The sequence below is a fragment of the Hakea prostrata genome, chromosome 11 (genome assembly GCF_041222555.1).
Source record: "Hakea prostrata isolate BN-2017 chromosome 11, UWA_Hpros_2, whole genome shotgun sequence".
Taxonomy (NCBI): Eukaryota; Viridiplantae; Streptophyta; class Magnoliopsida; order Proteales; family Proteaceae; genus Hakea; species Hakea prostrata.
In genome coordinates, this window is record NC_142610.1 from 20,770,054 (window position 1) to 20,792,956 (window position 22,903).

General features: G+C 36.0%; 3 protein-coding genes across 3 annotated transcripts; 2 read left to right on the plus strand and 1 right to left on the minus strand.

Annotated features, from left to right (window-relative positions):
* Positions 1–5,944: 5,944 nt before the first annotated feature.
* SGR5 (C2H2-like zinc finger protein) lies at positions 5,945–9,065 on the plus strand. The gene is made up of 3 exons (XM_089140946.1): positions 5,945–6,359; positions 6,526–6,925; positions 7,945–9,065. Exons 1-3 carry the CDS (start codon positions 6,233–6,235, stop codon positions 8,753–8,755), a joined length of 1,338 nt encoding a protein of 445 aa, XP_088997072.1. The 5' UTR covers positions 5,945–6,232; the 3' UTR covers positions 8,756–9,065.
* A 4,496-nt stretch (positions 9,066–13,561) lies between these two features.
* LOC149000777 (microtubule-destabilizing protein 60-like) lies at positions 13,562–15,348 on the plus strand. The gene is made up of 7 exons (XM_089140448.1): positions 13,562–13,748; positions 13,989–14,084; positions 14,148–14,189; positions 14,271–14,375; positions 14,488–14,547; positions 14,618–14,712; positions 14,857–15,348. Exons 1-7 carry the CDS (start codon positions 13,716–13,718, stop codon positions 14,975–14,977), a joined length of 552 nt encoding a protein of 183 aa, XP_088996574.1. The 5' UTR covers positions 13,562–13,715; the 3' UTR covers positions 14,978–15,348.
* Positions 15,349–15,580: 232 nt separating this feature from the next.
* Positions 15,581–19,609, minus strand: BRL2 (BRI1-like 2). The gene has a single exon (XM_089140447.1). The coding sequence runs from the start codon at positions 19,384–19,386 to the stop codon at positions 16,000–16,002; it is 3,387 nt and encodes a 1,128-aa protein (XP_088996573.1). The 5' UTR covers positions 19,387–19,609; the 3' UTR covers positions 15,581–15,999.
* Between the last annotated feature and the right edge of the window lie 3,294 nt (positions 19,610–22,903).

Consider the following 22,903-nt stretch of genomic DNA (forward strand, 5'->3'; position numbering starts at 1 on the left):
TTAGTTGGGAATGAAAAGTTGAGACTTTTTTAGGATTAAAGTCAATCTGAAGCCAAGTGTTTGACTTTCTTTGACTTTATGTTTAACAAAGTGAATGCTTCTTTTATCAACTTTTGTTGCTTTGGCTGTAATAAGATTATAGAGATGGAGATAGAGAGAAGGAGATCTCCTAGCTTAGCTAATTGTGGTTTACTTTTCTACTTTTTATAAGATTGTTAATTAATCATTAATTATTTTAATCCTTTTACTTTTTCCTGGTTAGGAAAAAGTATAACAAAGCATATCTGGAAAAACAAGCTAGAGGATAATTCACATTTAGCATACTTGATTGATTTTTTCTTTTTAAAATGAAATAAATGGTATAGAACTTGGATTACTTATTACTTTGATTATTCTTCTACATTCATTTCAATAGTTCAAGTAATAAATTTGAATAAAAAAATATAAATCGATTCAATTTGTATGAAAGAAACGATTGTGTCAAGAAAATAGAATAATAACTTGGGCACTGAACAAATGCGAGGTCAGAGTTTGACTTTTCAAGAGATCAAATGCGAGAGTTTTAGTAAATAGAGTCTGAGGAGAGGAGAGTGATAGAATTTTACTCTTTTCATTTTTATCTATCAAGGATTGAATGGTAATTTTCATCTAGAAAACATATATTATTGTTAGGGTCAACTTGAGCTTGAACTTAGATTGAACAAATAATCAATGAGTTGAATTAAAAAGAAAACTATAACCAATGGGGGTTGGTCTAAGTGGTAAGCAACTTGGTCTGCTTAAGCAAGGTTCCGGTATCGAAACCTTATGGATGCAAAAAATCCTCGCTGGGAGACTCACCCACCACAGCTAGGTGTGCGACCCGGGTTGAACGCCGGATTAGTCAGGGCAAAGCCTTGGAACCGGGTTGGCAACCAAAAAAAAGAAAACTATAAAAGGCCTCAAATACATATATCTAAATCCCTGACATATGCTTTAATTAATATTTTTAAGCCTATCTAGATCTTAGGTAGGATACTCTTCTACATGTATGGTACCAAGTTATAGCTTGACCTATTCCACATGACCTCTTTTTAAATATGATATAAAATTTTAAAGTCCTTAATATGAATTCAACTTATATAAACTAGTGCTCTTTCAATGGGTGAGGTTCCAATTCTTTGTTTATTTTTATGATTAATCTCAATTTAATTTTCATTTTCAATCTAATACATGGATAGTGTAAATCGCTTCTATATATGGGTGACACTATTAGTAAATAAAACGTAAGTAAATCTTCATTATTAATTATCATATCGTGTTCTTGTTTTCTATATGGTCTTCAACTAGGGTTTCAAGTAAAATCCATGAATGTTCTAACAGAAAAAAAAAATCCTTTAATGTGCTAAATAACTGGCTGAGATTTAAACATTGATTTTAAATTTGAAAAGTCTAAAATAATCTTGTAATTTCTTTGTTTTTTCAGCTAGTTATTTGGCATAAATGTGCATTGCTGTGCACAACACATGATATTTTTCTTGTTCTAACTTATGAAATTTAAGTGATCTTCATTGTAACATTGCATGTGTAGTTGAGAGATTAATTGATTATCCAACCATATGCACCTTGAAAGAGTTTTGTTTCATTTCAATTGTGATTTTTAATAAATGACAATGATAATAATGGTGGATACATGGGTTTGATTCATTTTTGACTCTTAGACATTGGAAATGAAATCTTTATGCAAAGTCAGATGATACTATTAATTAGTATTGACTGCCATAAGAGCTTTCCAGTTGTTGTAATTCATAACTCTCAATCATAAAACATTTAGAAGATAATTTTAATATAAATTCCAAAAAAGGTGTAACAGTTAGAATGAATTTTCTTGATAAAATTGAAAGCAGATTTACATCTCAATTGAGTGGATACAAATGCCTAAATATTTAAGAGCATCTAAATGAAACCAATATAAGATTGTTTCAAATTTGATTCTTAAAAAAAATTAATGCAGTTTTTCAATGAAAAATATTCATCTATTATATCAAATAAATTTGTGTTAGAAAGATTGTAACATAAAAATTAATGAAATCAATATTCATAAATAAGAACAAAAATGAAAACCTACAACCCTACATGTGTTTGTGGTTTCCTGTAATAACTTTGCTTCTTCAAATTTATCAATATTTCCCATTAGATTTGTAACTTCAACCATATCACTAATTTGTTCTCAATAACTTTCTGTGGACATACCATGATCATGAAGTCTTAGCTAGTAGTGTATTTATTTCCAATTTCTTTCTGTCTCGACTTATTTTTCATATTCATTTTCTTTGGCTGTACAACAATTAAATTTCAAGATACATTAAATTTTGTCATGATTTATTAGTTCAAGTTCAAATACTATGCTTCTCTAGATTTAGTATCTCTAAGATATAGTGGGTATGGAAAAGGTTTTTGTGATCCTTTTTGAATTCTTTTGTGTTCTACATGCTTCCATTTTAAATTCTAGATATATTTTCGACAACTTAGTCACATTTATGATCTTTATTGAAGTATTATAAAAATAGGTGGTTTGTTGATGAAGGTGAAAATAAAGATTTGGCAAGGTAAGTGGTCAATTGATGGTCATCACAAAGCAACTTAATGAAAATAAATAAGTCTCATCCAACTACATTTTGTCTTTCTTCCGAACAAGCTATAATTAATAAAATATATTTATTAATGATGTTAACTATTCACTTGTAAATAATTTTTTTCTTAACTAAAAATACATTCTTAAGCCAAAAATTAACGCCCCCAAGTCTCCACGGTGATAGAGATGCAAGTGTTACAATTTGAAATCCTACTCATGTGATATGATTTTTCTTGAATGTCTCAAGGTGATTCAACTTTGTTAAACTTGAATTTAAATTTTAAAATTCTAGTTCAGAATTATCTTTCATACTAGGTAGATATTGCAGATGCATATATCAAAGGAAATGGCTTACAATATTTTGTCTGTTCCTTTTTTAGTTAGATCTCCTTTAACCTAGGTGACATTTAATCATTATTATTAGTGTCCTTGTTTTGATGATATATCTCTACTCATCCATATCCTTTAATTATATTGTATTCTGATGGAGGACATCGACATTGAATACAATCAATATCCATCAACTTTATTTTCCATTAAAATTTGAATGCACAATAGATCTATTAATAGCAGTAAGATCAGGATTTATAGTAATTTTTTAACCTTAAGGCCATGTTTGGATACTAGGAAAAGTAAAGAAATTCTTCAACAATTCTGAACTGTGAGAGAGAGGAGAGAGAGTTTGTAGAATTATTAGCTATATTATTGAGCTTTTCTGTTTCTTTTCCTGAGATCCAGAGATAGTTAAAGAAGATAACTTGAGATAAGAGTGGTATTTGTGTCACTTGTGAGACATGCATTTGTATCATTGAAAGACATAAGCAGGGAATCTCCTTAGGCTCTTAGCTTTCCTTTCAGTCTCTCTCTGTGTACAATTTAGGATTCTTTAGTTCTCATGTCAATTTTTTTGGGCCTTTGCCTAAGGGGAAGGAACGTTGGCTTTTCAGACTCCGACACTACCTATCACACAGGTTGTCAGCTTCTTTTTTTTCTCTCTCACTCACTTTCATGACTCGAAGAAAACATCACCCAAACAAAGAAAAAGGAACAAAATCAAGAAATCAATAAATTTCATAAACAAACAAACACACACCTCTTCTCTTCATTTTCTGATGAAATAAGTAAGAGTTAGAAGGATAGAGACTAAGAAGATCTCCTGCTTATTGTGTTTTCTTGCAAGAATTTAGTGTGTAACTGGGCCGCCTACATACCCACTTTCATGCAGTCCTGAGAATACAAACAAAGATAAACCAGACAAAGTCATCAGTTTCAAAGTGTAAGAGCAGTTCCATTACCTCCAACCCCATCTCCCCCAATATCTACATTATTGATCCACACTGATTCCCTCAACAACAAAAGGAGAGAGAGAGAGAGAGATTAATTGCATGACCCCAAGAAACCCTTCTCATAGATAACACAAGGACATCAGTACGAGCATTCCTTCATGAAAATACTAACTTAAACAAACAGAAAGACAGATATTTACTACTTCTGATAGCTTTCTGGTTGGATTTCTAGGTTACCCAGTTGTATAAACCTAGAGTCAATAAAATATGAGAGAGAGAGAGAGAGATCTTGTTTGGAGAAGTTATAGATTAGTTTAACAGTATATGATTAGATTCGGGATCGAGAACGTTTGGGTTGGATGATTGCCAAAGACATTCTCTTTTGAAGCTGCATGTGTTGAGAATCAGCTTCCCATCATCTCCCCATTCCTTCCAAGACAATAAACAAATCAAGATAAACTGCTTTTCTTTCTTTCCTCATTAATAAATTAATAAGCAGACAAACTAAAACTGGGCTTTGCTTTCTCACTTTCCATCTCTCTTCTTTTATCAAAATCTTTTTTCATTATTTTAGGGTTATTAAATGACTTGTGTTTTGGCATTTTGACCTGTTACATTAATTATCCATAGTTAAAAAGAGTTCCTGTTGTTTTATATCTTATGTTTTGTTTTTTCCCATCTATTTTTTTTACTTAAGACTGGTGGGCTACCATTTAAATCAACTTAAGTATGAAGAAGGTGATGAGGTGTAAGAATAATGGTATGGGTATCGGATGGGTCCTATCTCTTTTTGAACCCGGCAGCCACCAAACATGAAGCCACAATTTTTTATGTGTCGGAGGTCCTCCTCTGCTAGATTCCTTCTTTTTTATCCCACAGGAAATGATTTTATGCTGCAAACCTGCAACCCATCACTCTACAGAAACTGTCCTTTTGTCTTAACCAGGAGATGAACAGCACCACCAACCTTGTAGATGAATGGGGAATGGATCATTCAGTTGATCTAAATGATAATCCATCTTCATCTTCAGATCATGGAACCAAATCACAATCAAAATTGTTCAAAATCTTCAAGTTGTCTTTTTTTAGATAAAAAACCAATTTTTTTTAGAACTGGTATTTTTTTAGATTATGGGAGTGGGGGACTACTTCATATTTGACATCTTTAATTGGAAGTGTTTGTCATTACTAAATGAGCAACCCTATAACAGTGAAAACATAAATTTTTATATGGATTAAATCAATGAAAACCCAGAGTATGAACTATTAAGTTCAATTCTTGTACTGAAATCCAAAATATCTCACTTTCCAGCATAACCAAAATCTGATCTCTCCATAATGGCTTCGTAGGTGGATCATATCACCATACATGGATGGCCTTGATTCTTTGAGCCTCATTAGGAGCTTAATAGGCACTAAACTAGGGTATCAAAGCCCTTGTAATAAACCCCTTTCACATTTATCTTTTGCACAAGTCCAAATATGTGATCATAAAATATGAGAAAAGGGAAAGAGAAGTTGGATTCTAAGTGTGTGAGAGAGAGAGAGAGAGAGAAAGCTAGGGGGTGGGTGGGGCTTGACTCTCTCTAAGCATTATATATATATAGATCGTTGGAGGGAGAAAAGGAAGTGCATGTTGAATTACCATTACAGCCTTGAAAATGACGAATCATACTAGAGTTTTTACCTTTAGGAAAGCTGCCCCATATCTAATTAATCAGGTTACTGTACAGTCATTAAGAAGGGCATTTTCGCAAATAAAATTTACTTTGCAGTAAACCTAGAGGTTGGTAATGTGGGGGAGAGAGAGAGAGAGAGAGAGAGAGAGAGAGCTCACGTGTATTTGGGGTCTGGCCAGCATTTATGCATGCAAATTACTGTGTGATGAATTATGAGGGTTTGTTTCTTTGTGGGGATGTTTTTCTACTGTCCCAATGCTAAGTGTGGGCTCAAGTTTCGAGCTATGTGATTGGGTCTGACCCTTTTCTCTTTCTCTCACACACACACACTTGGGGCTGTAGAGATTTATTAAGCAACTCACTATAAGAATACCTGATGAAGGTGAGGGGTGGACGAAGGAAAGAAAGCTGCTGCTAGAAAAGCTGAAAGCTTAAAGCTGAAAGAAAGCTTGTAGCCGAAAGAAAGAGCTTTTCATCATGTTCTAGCCGTATCTATATCCCTCCCACAACCCTCTTCCTCTCTCCCACTCTCTCTATACCCTACTGCATATGTTATTAAAGCTCAAGAGAAACCAAGAGCAGCTCTTATCAACAGAAATACCCAGAGACGGAATAAGGAGAGAGAAGAAAAATAAGTAAAAAAAATTTGCTCTATGTCAGGCAACAGCAACAACAACTCTTCCTCTCCAAGTGTTCCTTCTTCTTCCTCGGAACCATTTGCTTGCTTAGTGAATGGGAATAGCAGCAGTAAGAGGAAGAGAAGACCAGCAGGAACTCCAGGTATCTACAATTGGGTTCTCTTCAATAATTCAAATTCTTTCTTCCTTTAATTAGCATGTTTTCTGTGTTTTTGTCACATTAATGGACTGGGTCATGCGAATTATTGATGATTGGACTAAAATCTGGAAGTAGAAACTAATTTGTATCTGGTCTTTGTGGTGTTCAGATCCTGATGCGGAGGTTGTGTCTCTCTCCCCCAAAACTTTACTTGAATCGGACCGTTATGTGTGTGAGATCTGTAACCAGGGATTTCAGAGAGACCAGAACCTTCAGATGCACAGAAGAAGGCACAAGGTGCCGTGGAAGCTTCTCAAAAGAGAGACTCCAGAGGTGAGAAAGCGCGTGTTCGTGTGCCCAGAACCTAGTTGCCTGCACCACAACCCTTGTCATGCACTGGGGGATCTAGTTGGTATCAAGAAGCATTTCAGGAGGAAACATAGCAATCACAAGCAATGGGTCTGTGAGAAATGCTCCAAAGGCTATGCTGTTCAATCTGATTACAAAGCCCATCTCAAGACCTGCGGCACCAGAGGCCATTCTTGTGACTGTGGCCGTGTATTTTCCAGGTTCTCTCTCTCTCTCTCTATCTCTTTCTCTCTTTCTCCATAGCCTTTTCTTTTTCCTATCAGAAAAGGGGGATTTTGAATTTTGATTGATCTTACAGTTAGGGATAGGGATTTTCCCTCTTCATTCATCACCTTATAAGGCAATAACCCATGAACCAAGATGATAAATTTTACTGATAGAAATTAGAACTGCTATTGATTTCTTTGTTGGTGGGTTCTTTAAAATCATCATTGTAAGTTATCAATGATCCAAACCGTAAAACTCAAAGCACTCTCCCCCCAAACAAAAAAAAAAAAACAAACTTTTTCCTGTTAATCTTCACCTTTCCATAAATATCAATGTTGGGAATTCATTCAAAACCAACTACCCAACATCAAAGTTCTTGGATCACATCACATGGGAAGGTCAATTCTCAACTATGCAATACTTCAATCACGCTGAAGCTACAGTCTCCAACACTACTTTCCATTTTTAGGATTTGAATAACCCCTTCAAGCCATTCCAACAAGCACTATTCATTGGTAATCTTCTCCTACCTAGTTTTCTAATATTTTTTTTTTAAATTAGTTTTCTCTCACACCCTCTCCTTTTAAGTATTTCAAGGGTATCAAATCTCCTGTTTATAACGAGACGACATATCCTTCCTCCCCCACCTTGTTTATTTTATTTTGTTTTTGTTCTGAAATCCTCTTTACTTTTTATTATCCCTACATGAACCTATGCAGATGACTTGGTCTATTTCTCGCTTTTTTCTTAATAAACATCTTCGATAAAACAAATATCTGACAAAGTGTCTGCCCACCTGACTATGATTCTTGTTTCACGTTTCTTCTCAATCAAATGGAAACGAAAGTCCATTTGTAAGTCTTTTTCGCAGTTTCTTTCCATCTGAGGATTTATAGACATTAATCCTGTAAATACTTCTAGTCTTTGATATATTCTTTTTTGATCTGATCCTTAGAAAAAAAAAAGAGAAGCCACTAATGTGTTTCGGTTGAAACTTCTCTTCTCTTACTAGGGTGGAGAGTTTTATTGAACACCAAGATTCTTGCAATGCCAGCCGGCTCCGAACTGAACTGCAGACACTGCAACCAGCCTGTTTATCTCGAACAGCATCAAGTCCAAGCCCATCAAGTGATACCAACTTTAGCACAGCTCCTTGGCCTGGTTTAAGACTGCCTAAGCCAGTAACTGAGCCTATCTTTTTACGATCTGAGCAAAATAATTTAGAACTTCAGCTCTTGCCCTCATCAAATCCACTCTCAAGCACCATAGATGTTATGGTTTCGCCTACTTCAGATGAAAATCATGCAACACAGCTTCAACTTTCAATTGGGTCTTGTAATCATGGTGAAAAGAATGAAGCGAACCATCGCAGTTTATGTAAAGATGGTGGAAGAACTTCTACCAGGGACAAGAATGCTGTGGAAGAACCAGGTTTAATGGCTTTGAGGCTGAAAGAAGAGGCAAGAGAGCAGCTGAGGCTGGCAACAGCTGAGAAGGCATTTGCAGAAGAAGCAAGGCTTCAAGCTAAGAGACAGATTGAACTGGCTGAACAGGAGTTCAATAATGCTAAGAGGATTCGGCAACAAGCTCAGGTTGAACTCGATAAAGCCCAGATTCTGAAAGAACAAGCAACAAAACAAATCAATTCTACCATTCTGCAGATCACTTGTCAAGCATGTAAACAACAGTTTCAGGCCACCAACTTGGCAGCTGCTACTCCAGATGAGAACTCTCTTGTTGTGAGTTACATGTCCTCAGCCATCACAGAAGGTGAAGGAGAGAATGATAATAGAACCCATCAAGGCAACATCTCCAAAACTTAAACCTTCTTTGTCTCTTCTTGTTTCTCTCTATCTATCTCCTAGTATACTCAAGTGAGTACTGTTGTAATTATCTGTTGTTGATGTTGATTAAGGGAGTGTTGTAATCTTCTGAGGGTGTTGTGTTTGTTTTGTTATTTTTTCATTTATTCTAAGGAAACAGAAGGAAGACCTATATGATGGGTTGGACCTTTTTTTCGTGTTTTGGTCAAGATAGTTTCATGAAGACTTTGTTCTTCCTCTGGGGAAAGTAAGGCAAAAATGCAAGCATCTTTTTCAACCCTTGAATTGTCTGGTTATTTCGATGCTTTTGAATCATTTCAAGCCATTCTACGAAATGGGTTTCCTCCAAAACCCATCCTTCTTTAATGGGTACTTCACCTTGAAGTAATTTGCTTCTTTAATGGGTACTTCTCCATAAATATATTTATTATTGCTCTCTGTTGTCATATCCATATTTTTGTAGTATAATTGGATGACTTAACGGCTGTTTTTTAGTTAACTTTTTTGTTTCTTCTTATCATTTCCATCGTCTATACAAAGAAAAAGAAGATAAGAAGACAAAGAGGGAAGGATAGAAAAGGAGAGAGAAAAAGAAAGAGTTTGTGAGGAGAGAGAGGTCAGAAGATAACAAAAATCTCAGACCATCCAAAAATTCTATGATAAACAATGTCCTTTTCATCTACGTTGGTTTCCTCTTTTTCTTATTAAATGCTTATGAGATGCCATGTTTTTCAGTGCCAAGATTGTAAGGCTTAATGACAAATATTTTCTCTCGCGTCTCTCTCAACATACTTCACTGTAAGAGTGAGTGATCACCGAACTCTCTCTCTCTCTCTCTCTCTCTGCCCTTCACTCTCGATCCTTCTCTCTCTCTCTCAGTGGCATTCATGAGAATCAGGAGCCATAGCAGAGAAGCACGGCATCTTTCTACTTATGCAGAGACCATAGAGGATTTCAGTTAAGGTGACGATTGCGTATGTTTGAAACATAGAGCTACGTGTGGGCCTTTGGTCAGTTTATCATTTCCCATTCACTACTTAATCCAAAGCAAAAGAGACCAAAGAAGAGCTTAGAAGGAAAAAACAGTTTCCGTTTCTTTGCTATTCTTGGGACCACTTGTTTAGCTTGTATACCTTCTTTTTCCTTCTCCTTTATCTTTTGGGCCTTCACTGCTTCAGCTTTTTCCAGATACCATTACAGTCTTTCCAGCCTTACTTCCAGGAACCGGTTTGCTTCATGGGTCACCCAAACCGATTTGGTGGAGCCCTAAATATTACATGCATTTGGTAGCATTTGGAGTAGATCATCATCATCATCATCATCCATGATCCACTCTTTCATTAACTCATGAACCAGGTTCTGTACTGGGTTGGGTGAACCGGCTAAACCATATATATATAATGTGGGAAGAAACCAATTAAATGTTACTGTTCTTGTTATCATTGATGTTGTTGGCTTGTCGCCCATTTACTATGTAAGCAGCAATCATCACAGCCATAGCTGTATTTAGATACAGAATATTAATTCCACATTAAAATGCCCAATTAATTTTTATTTATTTTTTTATCAATTTATTAATTCCAATAATAAATATGTATTCATGATAAATTAAATTTATGGCAATTAAATATAATCATGTCATGAGACAAAAAAATTTCTAACACTATTAGGAATGTTTTCAAATGTAGGGTCAACTTGGTCTAGCATAGCTAAACCATTAGTGATATATTTATTAAAATTTAAGTCTAGTTCGAGTGGAAAACCATTGCTAACTCAACTAGTACCACCTATTCCCATGAGTCAGGTGGTCCAATAATCCAAATAGGTTATGAAATTTTAACAAATTGAGTAGAACACCTTGTACATGGAAAAACTAGATACACATCACAAGCCCTTCTTTTCTCTTTAAGTGAAAGTGATGTACACACTACGAGTAGTACATGTACTCTAAACTTACTAATGTTATTGCTCTTTCTTGACCATGTGATCCTCCAATAAATAAACACGAGGTATTTTCTCTTGTACACCCTATGCCTTGACATGAGAGGTACGAGTACATGTGGTCCAGGTTTATGATGTAGATCATTTCGCTCTTTGCTTCTTATTTTAAAGGAAGCATTCCAATTGGATGTTGGTGGGAATCTAGGTGCGAGTAAAATAATGCAAAATGTGTTAGGCAATATCAACTTTAAAGGGTAACTTAACAAATGGCTTAGCCAGCTAAACTGGTCACTGGCATTGGCAAGTATATATATAGTCTATGTAGGCTGGTCTGAGTATTTGTAGTAGTAACAAGTGAGAATTGTTTTTCATAGAAATAGAATGGCAATTTCATGCGCAAACCACATTGCTTTTTAAAATTCTTTTCTTTTATCGAAAATTTTTACTGGAGATTTCGATGTTGTTCACGTTAAATTTGTCAAAAGCATACAAATATGTGATTTGGCAAGTTAAAGAGTAAAAGAGAGAATGATGAATAATAGGAAAGGGTGCATGTTACGTAATAAAAAGCATTCTCATAATCAAAAGGATGACTTTACTAACTCATAATGAATAATTGAGGTTTGACTAAAAATTTTTAGATGCCATGCAAAACTAAGTTTCTAAGTAAAAGTTGTTTCTTTTCAATATTGCAATCACAAAACAAAATACATACAAAGTCTTAGATGTTTTCTAATGAATTCTCCCAATCAAACACCATCAAGTTTAAGTATGCTCTTGATGGGCTTAAAGTTCAAACACCATGGATTACCAATTAAGGATTGGTTGACTGGTTTTTCAATCATAATATATATAATTAAATTTGAATATTCATTTAATGCTTTTCCTTTTTTTTTTTTCTGTTTTTTTGTTTTACTGATAAGTCATTATAGTGGTTGATACTGCATTAAATAAATTTCAATATTTTAAAAACCCTTTTAACTCCTGCATTAAATAAAAAGGATAAGACATAGAGAAAGCAAGATAAAGATTTCAAATTTCTTTGAGAACATTGAAACCCTAAAATGGCATTTTATTTTATATCTTAAAATGGCATTAGTAAAATTAGTCTTCACTAAATAATAGTCTATTGCTTACCTTAAAAAGAAAAAAAATATATATCAAGCATCACTCTACATATGTCCATTAATCACATCTAGATTAAATTAAAATAAAAAATTTTGAGTAAATTATAGATTGAATACTCTTAAAATTACAAATTACACGCTCCTACCATTTCATATAAATCTTATCTCAACATTTGGATGTGACTGATCATGGGTCTTTCATCTAGAAGAAGATGAATAGTCTATTGATAAAATTTCCTATACACATTATTAGTATCCACTCTGGTCACTCTTAAGAAAAATTTTCATCTTTGGTCCTTATAACATCATTCTTTTTTACTCTTTTGATAGAAAAAGTAACATCATTCTATTACTTCTCTATCAATAATCTTTAACCGAGTAAGGGAATCCATGCCTTGCTACTCTTTTTCCTAAGACCTAAAAAGGGTTGATTTCTTAAAAATAATCTTAAAAATCAGTTTCCTCCGGGTGGTTGGAACTTGGAAAGATGTTTCACAAGGAAGAGCTGTGTAAACAGTTGAGGGTACAGTCATATCATCACTTCAGATGACAGTGAAATCCCATTAAGAATATCCAAGTCAGATTTTCAACTGAGAAAAAACTTTGAAAAGAGATAAGATAGGGATAGAAAATCTCAATGGTCAAATCAGAAACCCTATCATTGATTAGAAATCATGGTTCATCTTGTAGGTGGTTGTGTTTGATTGAACATTGATGGGACAATTGAAGGCTGTGGCAATATCTTCTCTTCATCTGTATATCTATTATTTTTAAGAACTATTTTTGTATGTATAAGAGAATAAAAGAAAGAAAGTTAAAAAATGGAATGCCGTTACAGTCCTTGGTGATGTAGTCAGTAGGGAAGACAACTGCAACTCTGCAAGGGCACTTTAGCATGGAAATATAGGGATTTCCAACCACCTGAAGTCTTTTCACAACTGTCTTCTAACCATTAATATAACGACCTTGTAGCAAATCAAGTTCTTTTTTTCTCTCACCTAAGCACTCCCTGGAAATCTTAAATTCAAATTCAAATTTGGTTGGTCTTCATGTATAATAATGGTGCATATACAGCTGAAGCCATCTTTACCAACATTTCTACCAAAAAAAAAAAAATCTTTACCAACATGGCCTCAAGAAAATGTTTTCAGGAATTAAAAAAAAAAAAATGATTCATTTTGATTGGGTTTTACAAGATGTTTGGGCCAGTATTCGGTCCAAGGTCCAGTCCAATAAATACTTGGGCTAATTGGGCTCCAGTTACTGCCACTTGTGAAACCAGACTCTTCATTTATCCTTTAGGCCCATGGGCCTTCATTTCTGGAAGAGAAGTCTTTCTATTGTGAATCTGCAAACATTAGTTTTCAAGGGTTGCATTTAGAAATTTTCATTACTTGAGTTAGAAGCATGCAGCCAGTGGTTCACTGATTTCAATCACAACTAACCTTTGTTAAGAGTTAAGATCTGTTCCTATATAACAAGGTGTCACCTTCAATTCATTCTTCTAATTTTTCTGTTAGTTAATTGAAAAACAAGGAAGATGGACTCTAGATTGTCTTGTTAACAACCTGCTGTTATTGGAAATTGACCTGATAATAGGGGTAGTTACTGGGTTGGTAGGAATGTTGCTTTATCAAACCCATAAATAGATAGCAATAAACCCTAGAGAGTTTTACAGGCATTTCTGCATGAGAGGGAGGTTTAATCAGAATGTTTGGTGTTGATGGATACATTGTGATGGGCTGGATGGATAGAGTAGGGCTTGAAGAAACCTAAGCAACTGTAATGTGGCAACAGAAAGAAAACCCATCATTCACCAATCTCAATCTAACTCCAACCCCTCTGTATATATATCCATCCAGTGTATGTTCCTTCCCATTCATTAGCTTAAGATGGAAAATTCTTACAAGTCTTGTTCTTCAAAGGTTAAAAACTTTATCCCCTTTGTTCTTCTACTCTGCTCTTTGCGAGCTATTGGATGTAGCAGTGGTGATAGTGGTAGTTAGTACTAACCTGCAGTAGTAGTAGTCTAGCAGTTGCTGTTGTTTGATTCATGACTGAGCTCCTCTTAAGCTTCTCTCTGGCTAAGCTCAAAGAAATTCTATCTTTTTCCTATGCTCTTCTCTGCACTGACATTTTGTGCTAAATTTATTCCTTATCCATAGTATTTGAAGACTAGTCCACACACTACTCTGCATTCAACTGCTGGGGAAGTAGGGAGACACATTCACCTCCAGGAGTCATTCAAACTTGATTATGAGGTAAAATTTTGATTAAAATCAAAGCAAAATCATTTAGTCCTTTCCTCATGGATGCTTTCACAGGCTGATGAACAACAACAGAAGAGAGTCCATGATAAGCCCAAGGTAATTTACGTTGTTGTAGAGGCTCTGTCTCTTTCTTTATGTGCACATACATATATCCAAAAAATTCATGCCCATAAATAGGTTGCAGAGAAACTTCCAATGAATGAGAAAAACAAGCCATTGGAACTCACGCTCCCTACCCAACTGGGAGAAGTCAAGCATCCTGGATTCAATTATATGCAAATGGTAACTGTTGATGCTGTCAGATGAGCTCTTTTCAGTTCTATCATTATTTTCAGTATGTTAGAGTTACCATGATATTTTTGAAATATTCTGAATATTTCCCACCAAAATGCAGGTTGCTGCTAAGATGTATCTCCTAGAACAGGAGAAACAACTAGAAAAGAAGGTGCAAAAGGTAAAGAGATAATGTGTTTTCTTTGGTATGGAGTTAAAAATGTATCTAATTGAAATGTTAACTGGAGCAGATCATAGAAGAAGAAGAGGTTAGGAGGTCAAGAAACGAAATGATTGCGAAAGCCCAGTTGATGCTTTTCTGTGAAAGGCCGTTCTTCCCCCAAAGGTACAGTACTACAAAGCAATACTATTATGATTAACTCACCAAATTAATTAGACTCTCAAAATATTCGTCCATCCTGATAATCTCAATCTTACCATAAACTATGCATTTAGTCCAATGACTTTCTCACTTATCATCTCTACACAGGTCAATCAGGCCTCTGCCTGTTCCTGAGGAACCAAATTTTCATTTCATGAATAACAAATGCTGGGGTTGTCTCTCTGGCAATGCACTCACCAGTTTTGAAACACTCAGAAGCAAGCTATGAAGTGTCCATGGTCGCCATTATACTGAGGAACCAACTTATAGAAATATATAATCCAATTCTCAAATCTATTACTTATGTAGACATCAGGAAGTGAAGAGATGAGTGTTTGGTGAATTCTTGAATGCAGCAGCATCTTGGAGATTGGCAGTGAAGAAAGTCAAGTATTGTACTTCTATGAATTGAATGAGTAGATGTGTTTAGATTGTTGATAAATAAGACATAATTCCATTTTTCAGTGAACCTAATGTATCTTTTTACTTTCTACATTAATGAGAAGGTGAGAGTAAGGCATATTGTTATATGATGATCAATCAATACAATGAAGTAATGTTTATTCTCGATCAAGTAAAAGGATTTTGGAAAGAGAAGAAAATAATCATTCAGCAACTGAACATTGGGATAATTTCTTAAAAGATGAAGAATCAATCTGCACTATACAGCAACAAATGAGAGAAAGTAGTTTAGTCATTCTAGTTTGATTTCCGTTGGTATGTTCGTAATCAAACTGTTAGGAAAAGGGGAAGATTATTTTAAGTACTCTCAGAATATCTATCAACTTGTGAGGAGAAGTAAAATTAGAAATCAAATACCTAAGTGCAGCAGGGTTATCAGTTTTTCAGCCACAAAACACTCTGTTTTCAGAAAGATGATCATAACCATCTGATTACATCCTAACACTATGTTTACCACTATCTACAGAAGTTTAACAAAGCAACTGAAAGAATAACTCATCTAACTTATAATTTACATGCAACCTATATATCAGTTTGTATACTAGACTATTCTTCAAACTACATAACACTCACACACAATCAAGAGCAGAGAGGGGGAATAAAAGAGAGAGAGCACCAGAAGGCTAGAACTACAGAATGAAAATACAGAAGTCAAGAAACATGAAAAACTCACTGATTCTAAGAACTTCTGCAGCAACCAATTTTACAACTTAAAAATATTCTAACAATAAAGAACAGAATAAATAGAGGGAAAAGATTGGTGGGATTCAGCCATTTTTGTTCTTTTTGTTATCTACTGGTATCAGCTCCTCTCAACATGGCTACCACCTGCAACATGTTGGGCCTCTTGGATGGAAAATCGTCCACACACTGCAATGTTATTGCCAAGTACCTCATAATCTCTTTAGCATACTCAGATTCATCATCATCTCCTTCCTTATTTACTGAAATCAGATTTGGATCAATGACTTCCTTCCCCTTCCCTTCCCTCACCATTATCTTCACCCAACCCACCAAATTAGTATCACCAAAATCTTCCTTATCGGTTGGCCGCTTACCTGTCAAGATTTCTAACAGGACAACACCAAAGGAATAAACATCTCCTTTGGCAGTGCAACGAAAACTCTGGTAGTACTCTGGGGGTACGTAACCAGGTGTTCCTGCTAGTGAGCTCACACTGAGGTGTGTGTCCAGTGCACTTATGAGCCTTGCCATCCCAAAGTCTGAAACTCTGGCTTCCATATCATGATCTAAGAGCACATTGCTTGACTTCATGTCACGGTGTATAATGTGTGGGATGCAATTGTGGTGTAGGAAACACAGCCCTTTCGCTGCTCCCCTTGCAATCTTCTTTCTTTCTTCCCATGTTAATATTCGTCTCTCTTGTGTTCTTGGCTTTGCATGGAGCATGTCTTCAAGGCTTCCAAATTCCATGAATTCATACACAAGGAGCCTCTCCTCACCAATCTTGCAATAACCCAATAGAGGAACAAGGTTCCTATGCTTAATTTTCCCTAGAGTTTCCATCTCTGCCATGAATTCTCGATCACCCTGGTAGCTCAAGCGTATGAGCTTTTTGATTGCCACACTAGATCCATTCTTGAGTGTAGCTTTGAACACTTCCCCAAACCCACCAGACCCAATTAGGCTGGCAGCTGAGAAGCCATTTGTAGCCTCAATGAGCTGTGAGAACTTAAGCTTTGTCAGCTGCCTCTGGAAGGTGGCTACATTGATGCTCAATGGCTCTTTCTCCTTTTCTATATCCCATGCTGCATGGGAAGTTTGCAAGCTGTTAAGCATCTTAACTCCTTCTGCCTCCTTCCGCCTTGCGTGCATGGCAATTGCCCAAATTATCAAAATACAGACAGACACCACCGAGATAAGAACTCCTAAAACAATGCTATTAGCCCATGATGCAGCCTTGGGTCGGCCTCCTCCCTTACTGTCATCAACAATGGGAGTTGCTGTTGATCCCACATTTGCAGTTGCGCATGAAGGTAGTGGGACACCACAAAGTCCTGGATTATTTGCATACTGGCTTGCAGGAAGAGTACTCAGTTGCCCTCTTGATGGAATTTCGCCTGTTAATTCATTGTCAGACAGATCAATTTGTACTAAGAAAGAGAGATTAGAAAATGAATCTGGGATATGCCCTTGCAACTTGTTATGGGATGCATCAAACACACCAAGATTCTTGAGCTGTCCAAGTGATGCAGGTATCTCTCCAGAAAGCTTGTTATGAGCTAATTCCAGCACTTGTAGGGCTATTATGTCTCCAAATTCCTCTGGGATCTTCCCAGTAAGATCATTATAGGAAAGATCAAGATATTCCAGAGTCTGGTAATGTGTCCACATGCTCAAGACTGGACCAGAATATACCCTTGTGAAGTCACAAGTCTTCAGTTTTGGAAAATCTGAGAGCCTCTCAGGTCTTATTCCTGCAAATTCTAACAACCCTCCTACTCCTTTGCATGAATTCCCCACATTGCGCACAAATGCTAAAGTGTTGCCTGAAAGAATCCCATTCAGTGATTTCGCTCCAAGCTGCCTTCCCAGTCGAGGTGGGATTTCCCCTGTAAGCCGGTTACTGTTGAGGTCTAACCAGACTAAGCTACTACAATTTGCCATCTCTTTTGGTATAGGGCCACTCAAACTGTTGTTTGCAAGTTGCAGAACAGCCAACCTTGACAAGAGCCCAAATTCACTTGGAATCTCACCAGTAATGCCATTACTAGTGAGAGAAATCCATTCAAGATTGCTGCAGTTGAACAGTTCAACTGGGATTTCACCACTGAGGAAATTGTTGTTTAGAATGAGATTCTTTAGGTTCCTACATTGGCCTAATTCTGCTGGGATTTTCCCTTCTAAGCCATTATACCAGGCCATCAATTGCTCAAGATTAGCAAGCTTACCAAGCTCTGCAGGAATAGGGCCATGGAGATTGTTGATGCTAAGATCAATGATCTTCAACTGTGAACATTGAGACAATTCAGGTGGAATTTTACCAGTGATAAGATTATAAGGGAGTCTAAGTTCTTCAAGTGAGGCAGATCCTGGACATAAATCTGGTGGGATTATACCAGAAAGCTTGTTGGAGCTGAAGTCGACAATTCGTAAACGCTTACAGTTTGAGATGGAAGCAGGAAAATTCCCAGAGATGAAGTTGTTGCCCAACAACAAGCTGTCTAATGAGCCAAGGTTTGGGAGTATAGAATCAGGAAAGGTACCTGATAGGTTGTTGTTGGACAAGTCAAGCACTTCTAGCCAAGTACAGGAGGAGAATGAAGTTGGAATTGAACCTGATAAGTTGTTATTGGAAAGCTCAAGTTGAATGAGTGAGCCACAAGTATCACCCAACTCTGATGGTACAGAACCCATGAGATGATTATGGGAGAAATCCAACCTCTGCAAACTAGTAAGCCCACCAAATGTAGTTGGTATCCAACCAGTAAACTGATTGAACGATAAATTTAAGGTCTTAAGATTTGTGCAGCTAGAAAGAGTTGAAGGAATAACATCCATAATATGGTTGCCAGAGAGATCAAGATGAAACAAGCTGTCACAGGAATTCTCAAGATTTAAACCAGAAATGGAGCCAGTTAGGTTATTAAAAGAAATGTCAAGAACCTGCAAATGATCAGAATTCAGTAAGAAATTGTTGGGTATAAAACCTGTTAGATTGTTATGTGATAGATTCACATAAACCAGATTCTGGTACTTGGAAAAGTACCCATCAGGAACTAGACCAACAAGTCCACTGGCAGATAGATCAAGCTGTTTTATACCAGTAGGGAGATCAAGCAATGAGGTTGAAGAATTTACAGTAAATGAATTGCTTGAGAGATTAAGAACTGATAGCATATCAAGTGACTGTAAAGGATAGAACGAGATAAACCCAACAAGATTAGACCCACTAAGATCAAGTGAGGTTGGTCGTCCAAGAGTGCAAGTAACTCCATACCAGTTACATGGATTTCTTTTCAGCTTCCACCCGGAGAGAACTCCACTGGGGTCTTTCTGAATCATCTTCTTGAATAGAAGAAGAGCTTCTCCATCAGACTTTATCGCTGAAGAACCACCATTATCACCTGCAGAGATTGAAGGCAACAAAGCAGGAAACACGACAAACTGCACTGTAAATGCCAAATGAAGGAGAAGATTAAATGGGTTCTCCATGTATGAAAGCTTGCCAAAGACTCACACAGGCACAAAGAATAGAAGGAGACTTGAGAAGACAGAGAGTGCTTAGTATAGTGATAGTTCTTTTAATTTCAAAACAGAGGGAAATCTTACCATACAAGGACATGAAGAGGCAAACTAAGAAGTCATATTTTTTTGATTTTTGGTCAAAAGAGATGGGACCCAAGATCGTTTTGAAAAATCAGGGTTTGATAGAAGGGTCTTTATCTGTCAGCAAGCGTGACCATGAACATGTTTTCATATTTATAGATAGGATATCAAAAATAAAAATAGAATTGCTTTCTGTGTTAAGGGATTATTCAATCTGAACCATCCAAAAGGTACTTAGAAAAGGTTCCAAGACCCAGTTCTCAAACAAATCAATGACCTAGCAGGTTAGTGGCATTGGAAGTGATGATGCACACATTGCCTCCCTTTCTTTCTTCTTCTTCAAGTTGGGAATCAACCTACTTTTCTTGCTAAACAAGCACTAGTTGTGATGTATTGAAACCCCTACCTTACAGTTATTACTGTACAAAGGTCAGCCTTTATGATTGGGAGTAGGGTTTAGTTTGACCTTTGCAATAATGGGTTCACTGAGGTGAATTTTCAAAATATGTCATTCCTTCTAATGAGCAATTTTGATATTTTCCCTTGAACTTTACCTGTTGGAAGCCTTTAGCACCGAATTTGCCCTTTTCTTAGTGAAATATAAAATTTAAACCCTAATTTAAGAGCAATCATGGCTTAGATGATCTCTACAAGTATCACGACAGAACCAGTTAGTACTTATCTAGGCTGGCCTGTTTCTGAGATGTGATCATCATATTCTTTGAGTGCATTAGAAAATTTTTGATATTCAGTACAACATAGTGAACTTGGCATAGAACTCTTTTATACAGAACCCTAACCCACATCTTAAAGGGAGGGTTGAAAGTTCTAGAAACATGAAACAATAAGAACCAAGGAGCTGGGCTTTTTCAAAAGGCTCTTCAAGGTTTAAACCTGATATTCTAAGGTAATTTATGTCATATTATATAAAAATTGTTTTAATTGCTAGTTCAGTTTTCAAGGAATTCACTCTTTTTTCCTCTCATCCCTAGAAAATATCAAATGTTTTGACTGGTTAAAAGAATGATAACCTCTCTACTTACAGCTTAAGGATGAGCCTTTGTGTACTAATGTAGATCAATGATAAGGTTAAATTCATACTTTTTTGCTTCAGGATAAAGTTAGATCAGGGAAGAAGTAGTAGAAACTGAGGAAGTATTAGAATATGAAGAGATGAAAATAATAAGTAGATTATTGGCTCAAATCCCACTTGAGCCATCTTAGTGGAGTGGCCATCAGGAAACTATCATCACCACCCCAACTTTCAACCACCACCAGATAGGGGGAGAGAGAGAGAGAGAGAGCACTAGAAAAGAGAGAATCCAGTCACCTGCAAAGTAAAGAAAAGTAAATCTATAAAGAAAAGCTATTAAAATTTGTTGCCCTAGGTTGTCTCTTTCTAATCATTCCTAAACACAAGAGGGGAGGCCCTTAAGGTATCTAATAAGTTTAAGAACACCTTTTTTTAAGAGGCATTCCCACTCTTGGATTAGCATTTAAAAAGGTAAAGAAGGAGGGGTGGAATGTTATTTAACACTGAAGAGGCCAAATACTGATATTTCACACAAAACACATCGTTTACCATTGTCTTTATTGCTAAAAAAAAAATTCAATCGAAGAAGCTGATATTTCACAATGGGAAGAGGAACAAAGGGAAATTTTCAAAAATTGGGGGGGAGGGGGATAGATGATGATATTTCACACATGATAACAAGGGCTAAAGGGAAAATTTTAAAAAATTAGAAAGGAGAAGAAAAAAGGGAAAATTACGTGATTAGATGCTTTTAAGTTTCTCCTTACAAAAATAACCACTCAATGTTTTACTTTACAAAACTAGTTAAAACTGAACTTGTATTTACAAAAATAGTCAAAATAGTGTTTTTTCACCTCTTTACATAGGGGTAAAAATGTCCAAAAGGTATGAAAAAATAATGACTTTTCTTCTTTGGACAAAATAGTGATTTTTTCGCTCGATGTGATCAGTTTTAGAGGTAAAAAAATATCCAAAAAGGTGAAAAATCAATATTTTGGCTAGTTTTGTAAATACAAACTCATTTTTGACTAATTTTGTAAAGTGAAACATTAAGTGATTATTTTTGTAAAGGAAAACCTAAAAGCAGCTAATCTGTAATTTTCCCGAAAATTTTCAACAAAAAAAAAGGGGGCGTAGCTCCACCTTTGTGAATAAGCAAACTTAGTTCTATTCCAACGTAACGGTTGGCTCTCGTAAATTTTCTTCTTATAGTACTAGGTGACAAGTAACAAAACACTATAGAAGAAAACCCTTTTTATGTGTGTTTTGGGTGGGGGGGGGTGTTTGGGGGGAGAGAAACTGAGGAGAATGAGTAATGTCTGAGTCAGTGTGGATTGATCAACATGCTTATGCTTATGCTTGTATCTCACTAGAGTGTGAATAGAAATGATTTAGTCCAACAACTTTGTTTCATGACAATCATACTTAAAAGATTTTCCCTAAGCTTTAGAGATTCAAATCTTTAAAAGTGCTTTTGTCATGAAAGTGATTATACCTCCTTTTTATCTCTAAACTGTGCAGGTGAGGTGATTAAAACTTGTGAAAATCTGGATGTCTTAGCAGGGTTGACAAAGTCTAAGAAACTAAGATTGTTTACCTGGAAAAGTCTCTGGGCACTGCTTGAAGGTGAGCTCTGAAATTTCATGATAGCCTTTCAACATGCTCCCTACCCTACCCATTTACAACATAATCATAGTTGATCTGCTTTAATTATTGTTAGGCATATGCTTTTAAGCCGTGACAATAGATTTATCTGGGCCACTCACACAGAGAAAGATGAATCACTGTTTGAAGAATTTATACATATAACGGATTTTTATTTGCGGCAGCTGCTGCTGCCAGCAGCTGACCGCCAGGATCTTGCCACGTAAGCAAATTTTAATCAAACGGTTCAAAATTAAAAAAAAGATTATATTGTAAATATATTTTATTATTTTTACCATTAAAGGTTTAATACTTTTCAAATTTACAAATAAAAACCCCTCACTCTACCAACATTTAATCCTGTATTTAATGCCATTTCTGGATCAGTTCCTCTCGATGTTGGCAAGCTTGGTTACATTCAAACCTTAGATTTATCTTACAACTTCTTAAATAGATTGTTACCCACTTCATTAACAAATGCAGATAAAATACATACCCGTTCTCCGGTCACCAGCATTATACAGATCCAAGGTAGGATTGGAACAAGAAAAATCCACTCCGTCAAGAGAATCTAGGAATAGCAATTCGCCTCTGGCAAAACATACAGGGTCCAGCAAAATCACCACTCGTCAAGGAAAAAAAGAATTCTTTAGAAAACGATACAGAGGAAGACGATGTGGGTAAGATACCAGTGTTCCAAGAGTAAGGATTGGAGAAAAGGGTATT

Excerpts from the sequence above, each read along its gene's own strand:
- SGR5 (XM_089140946.1), top strand. The coding sequence starts at position 6,233 with ATGTCAGGCAACAGCAACAACAACTCTTCCTCTCCAAGTGTTCCTTCT. Across the intron at positions 6,360-6,525 it reads AAGACCAGCAGGAACTCCAG|ATCCTGATGCGGAGGTTGTG; the intron begins GTATCTACAATT and ends TGTGGTGTTCAG. Across the intron at positions 6,926-7,944 it reads TGTGGCCGTGTATTTTCCAG|GGTGGAGAGTTTTATTGAAC; the intron begins GTTCTCTCTCTC and ends TTCTCTTACTAG.
- LOC149000777 (XM_089140448.1), top strand. The coding sequence starts at position 13,716 with ATGGAAAATTCTTACAAGTCTTGTTCTTCAAAG. Across the intron at positions 13,749-13,988 it reads ACAAGTCTTGTTCTTCAAAG|TATTTGAAGACTAGTCCACA; the intron begins GTTAAAAACTTT and ends CCTTATCCATAG. Across the intron at positions 14,548-14,617 it reads TAGAAAAGAAGGTGCAAAAG|ATCATAGAAGAAGAAGAGGT; the intron begins GTAAAGAGATAA and ends TAACTGGAGCAG.
- BRL2 (XM_089140447.1), bottom strand. The coding sequence starts at position 19,386 with ATGGAGAACCCATTTAATCTTCTCCTTCATTTGGCATTTACAGTGCAG.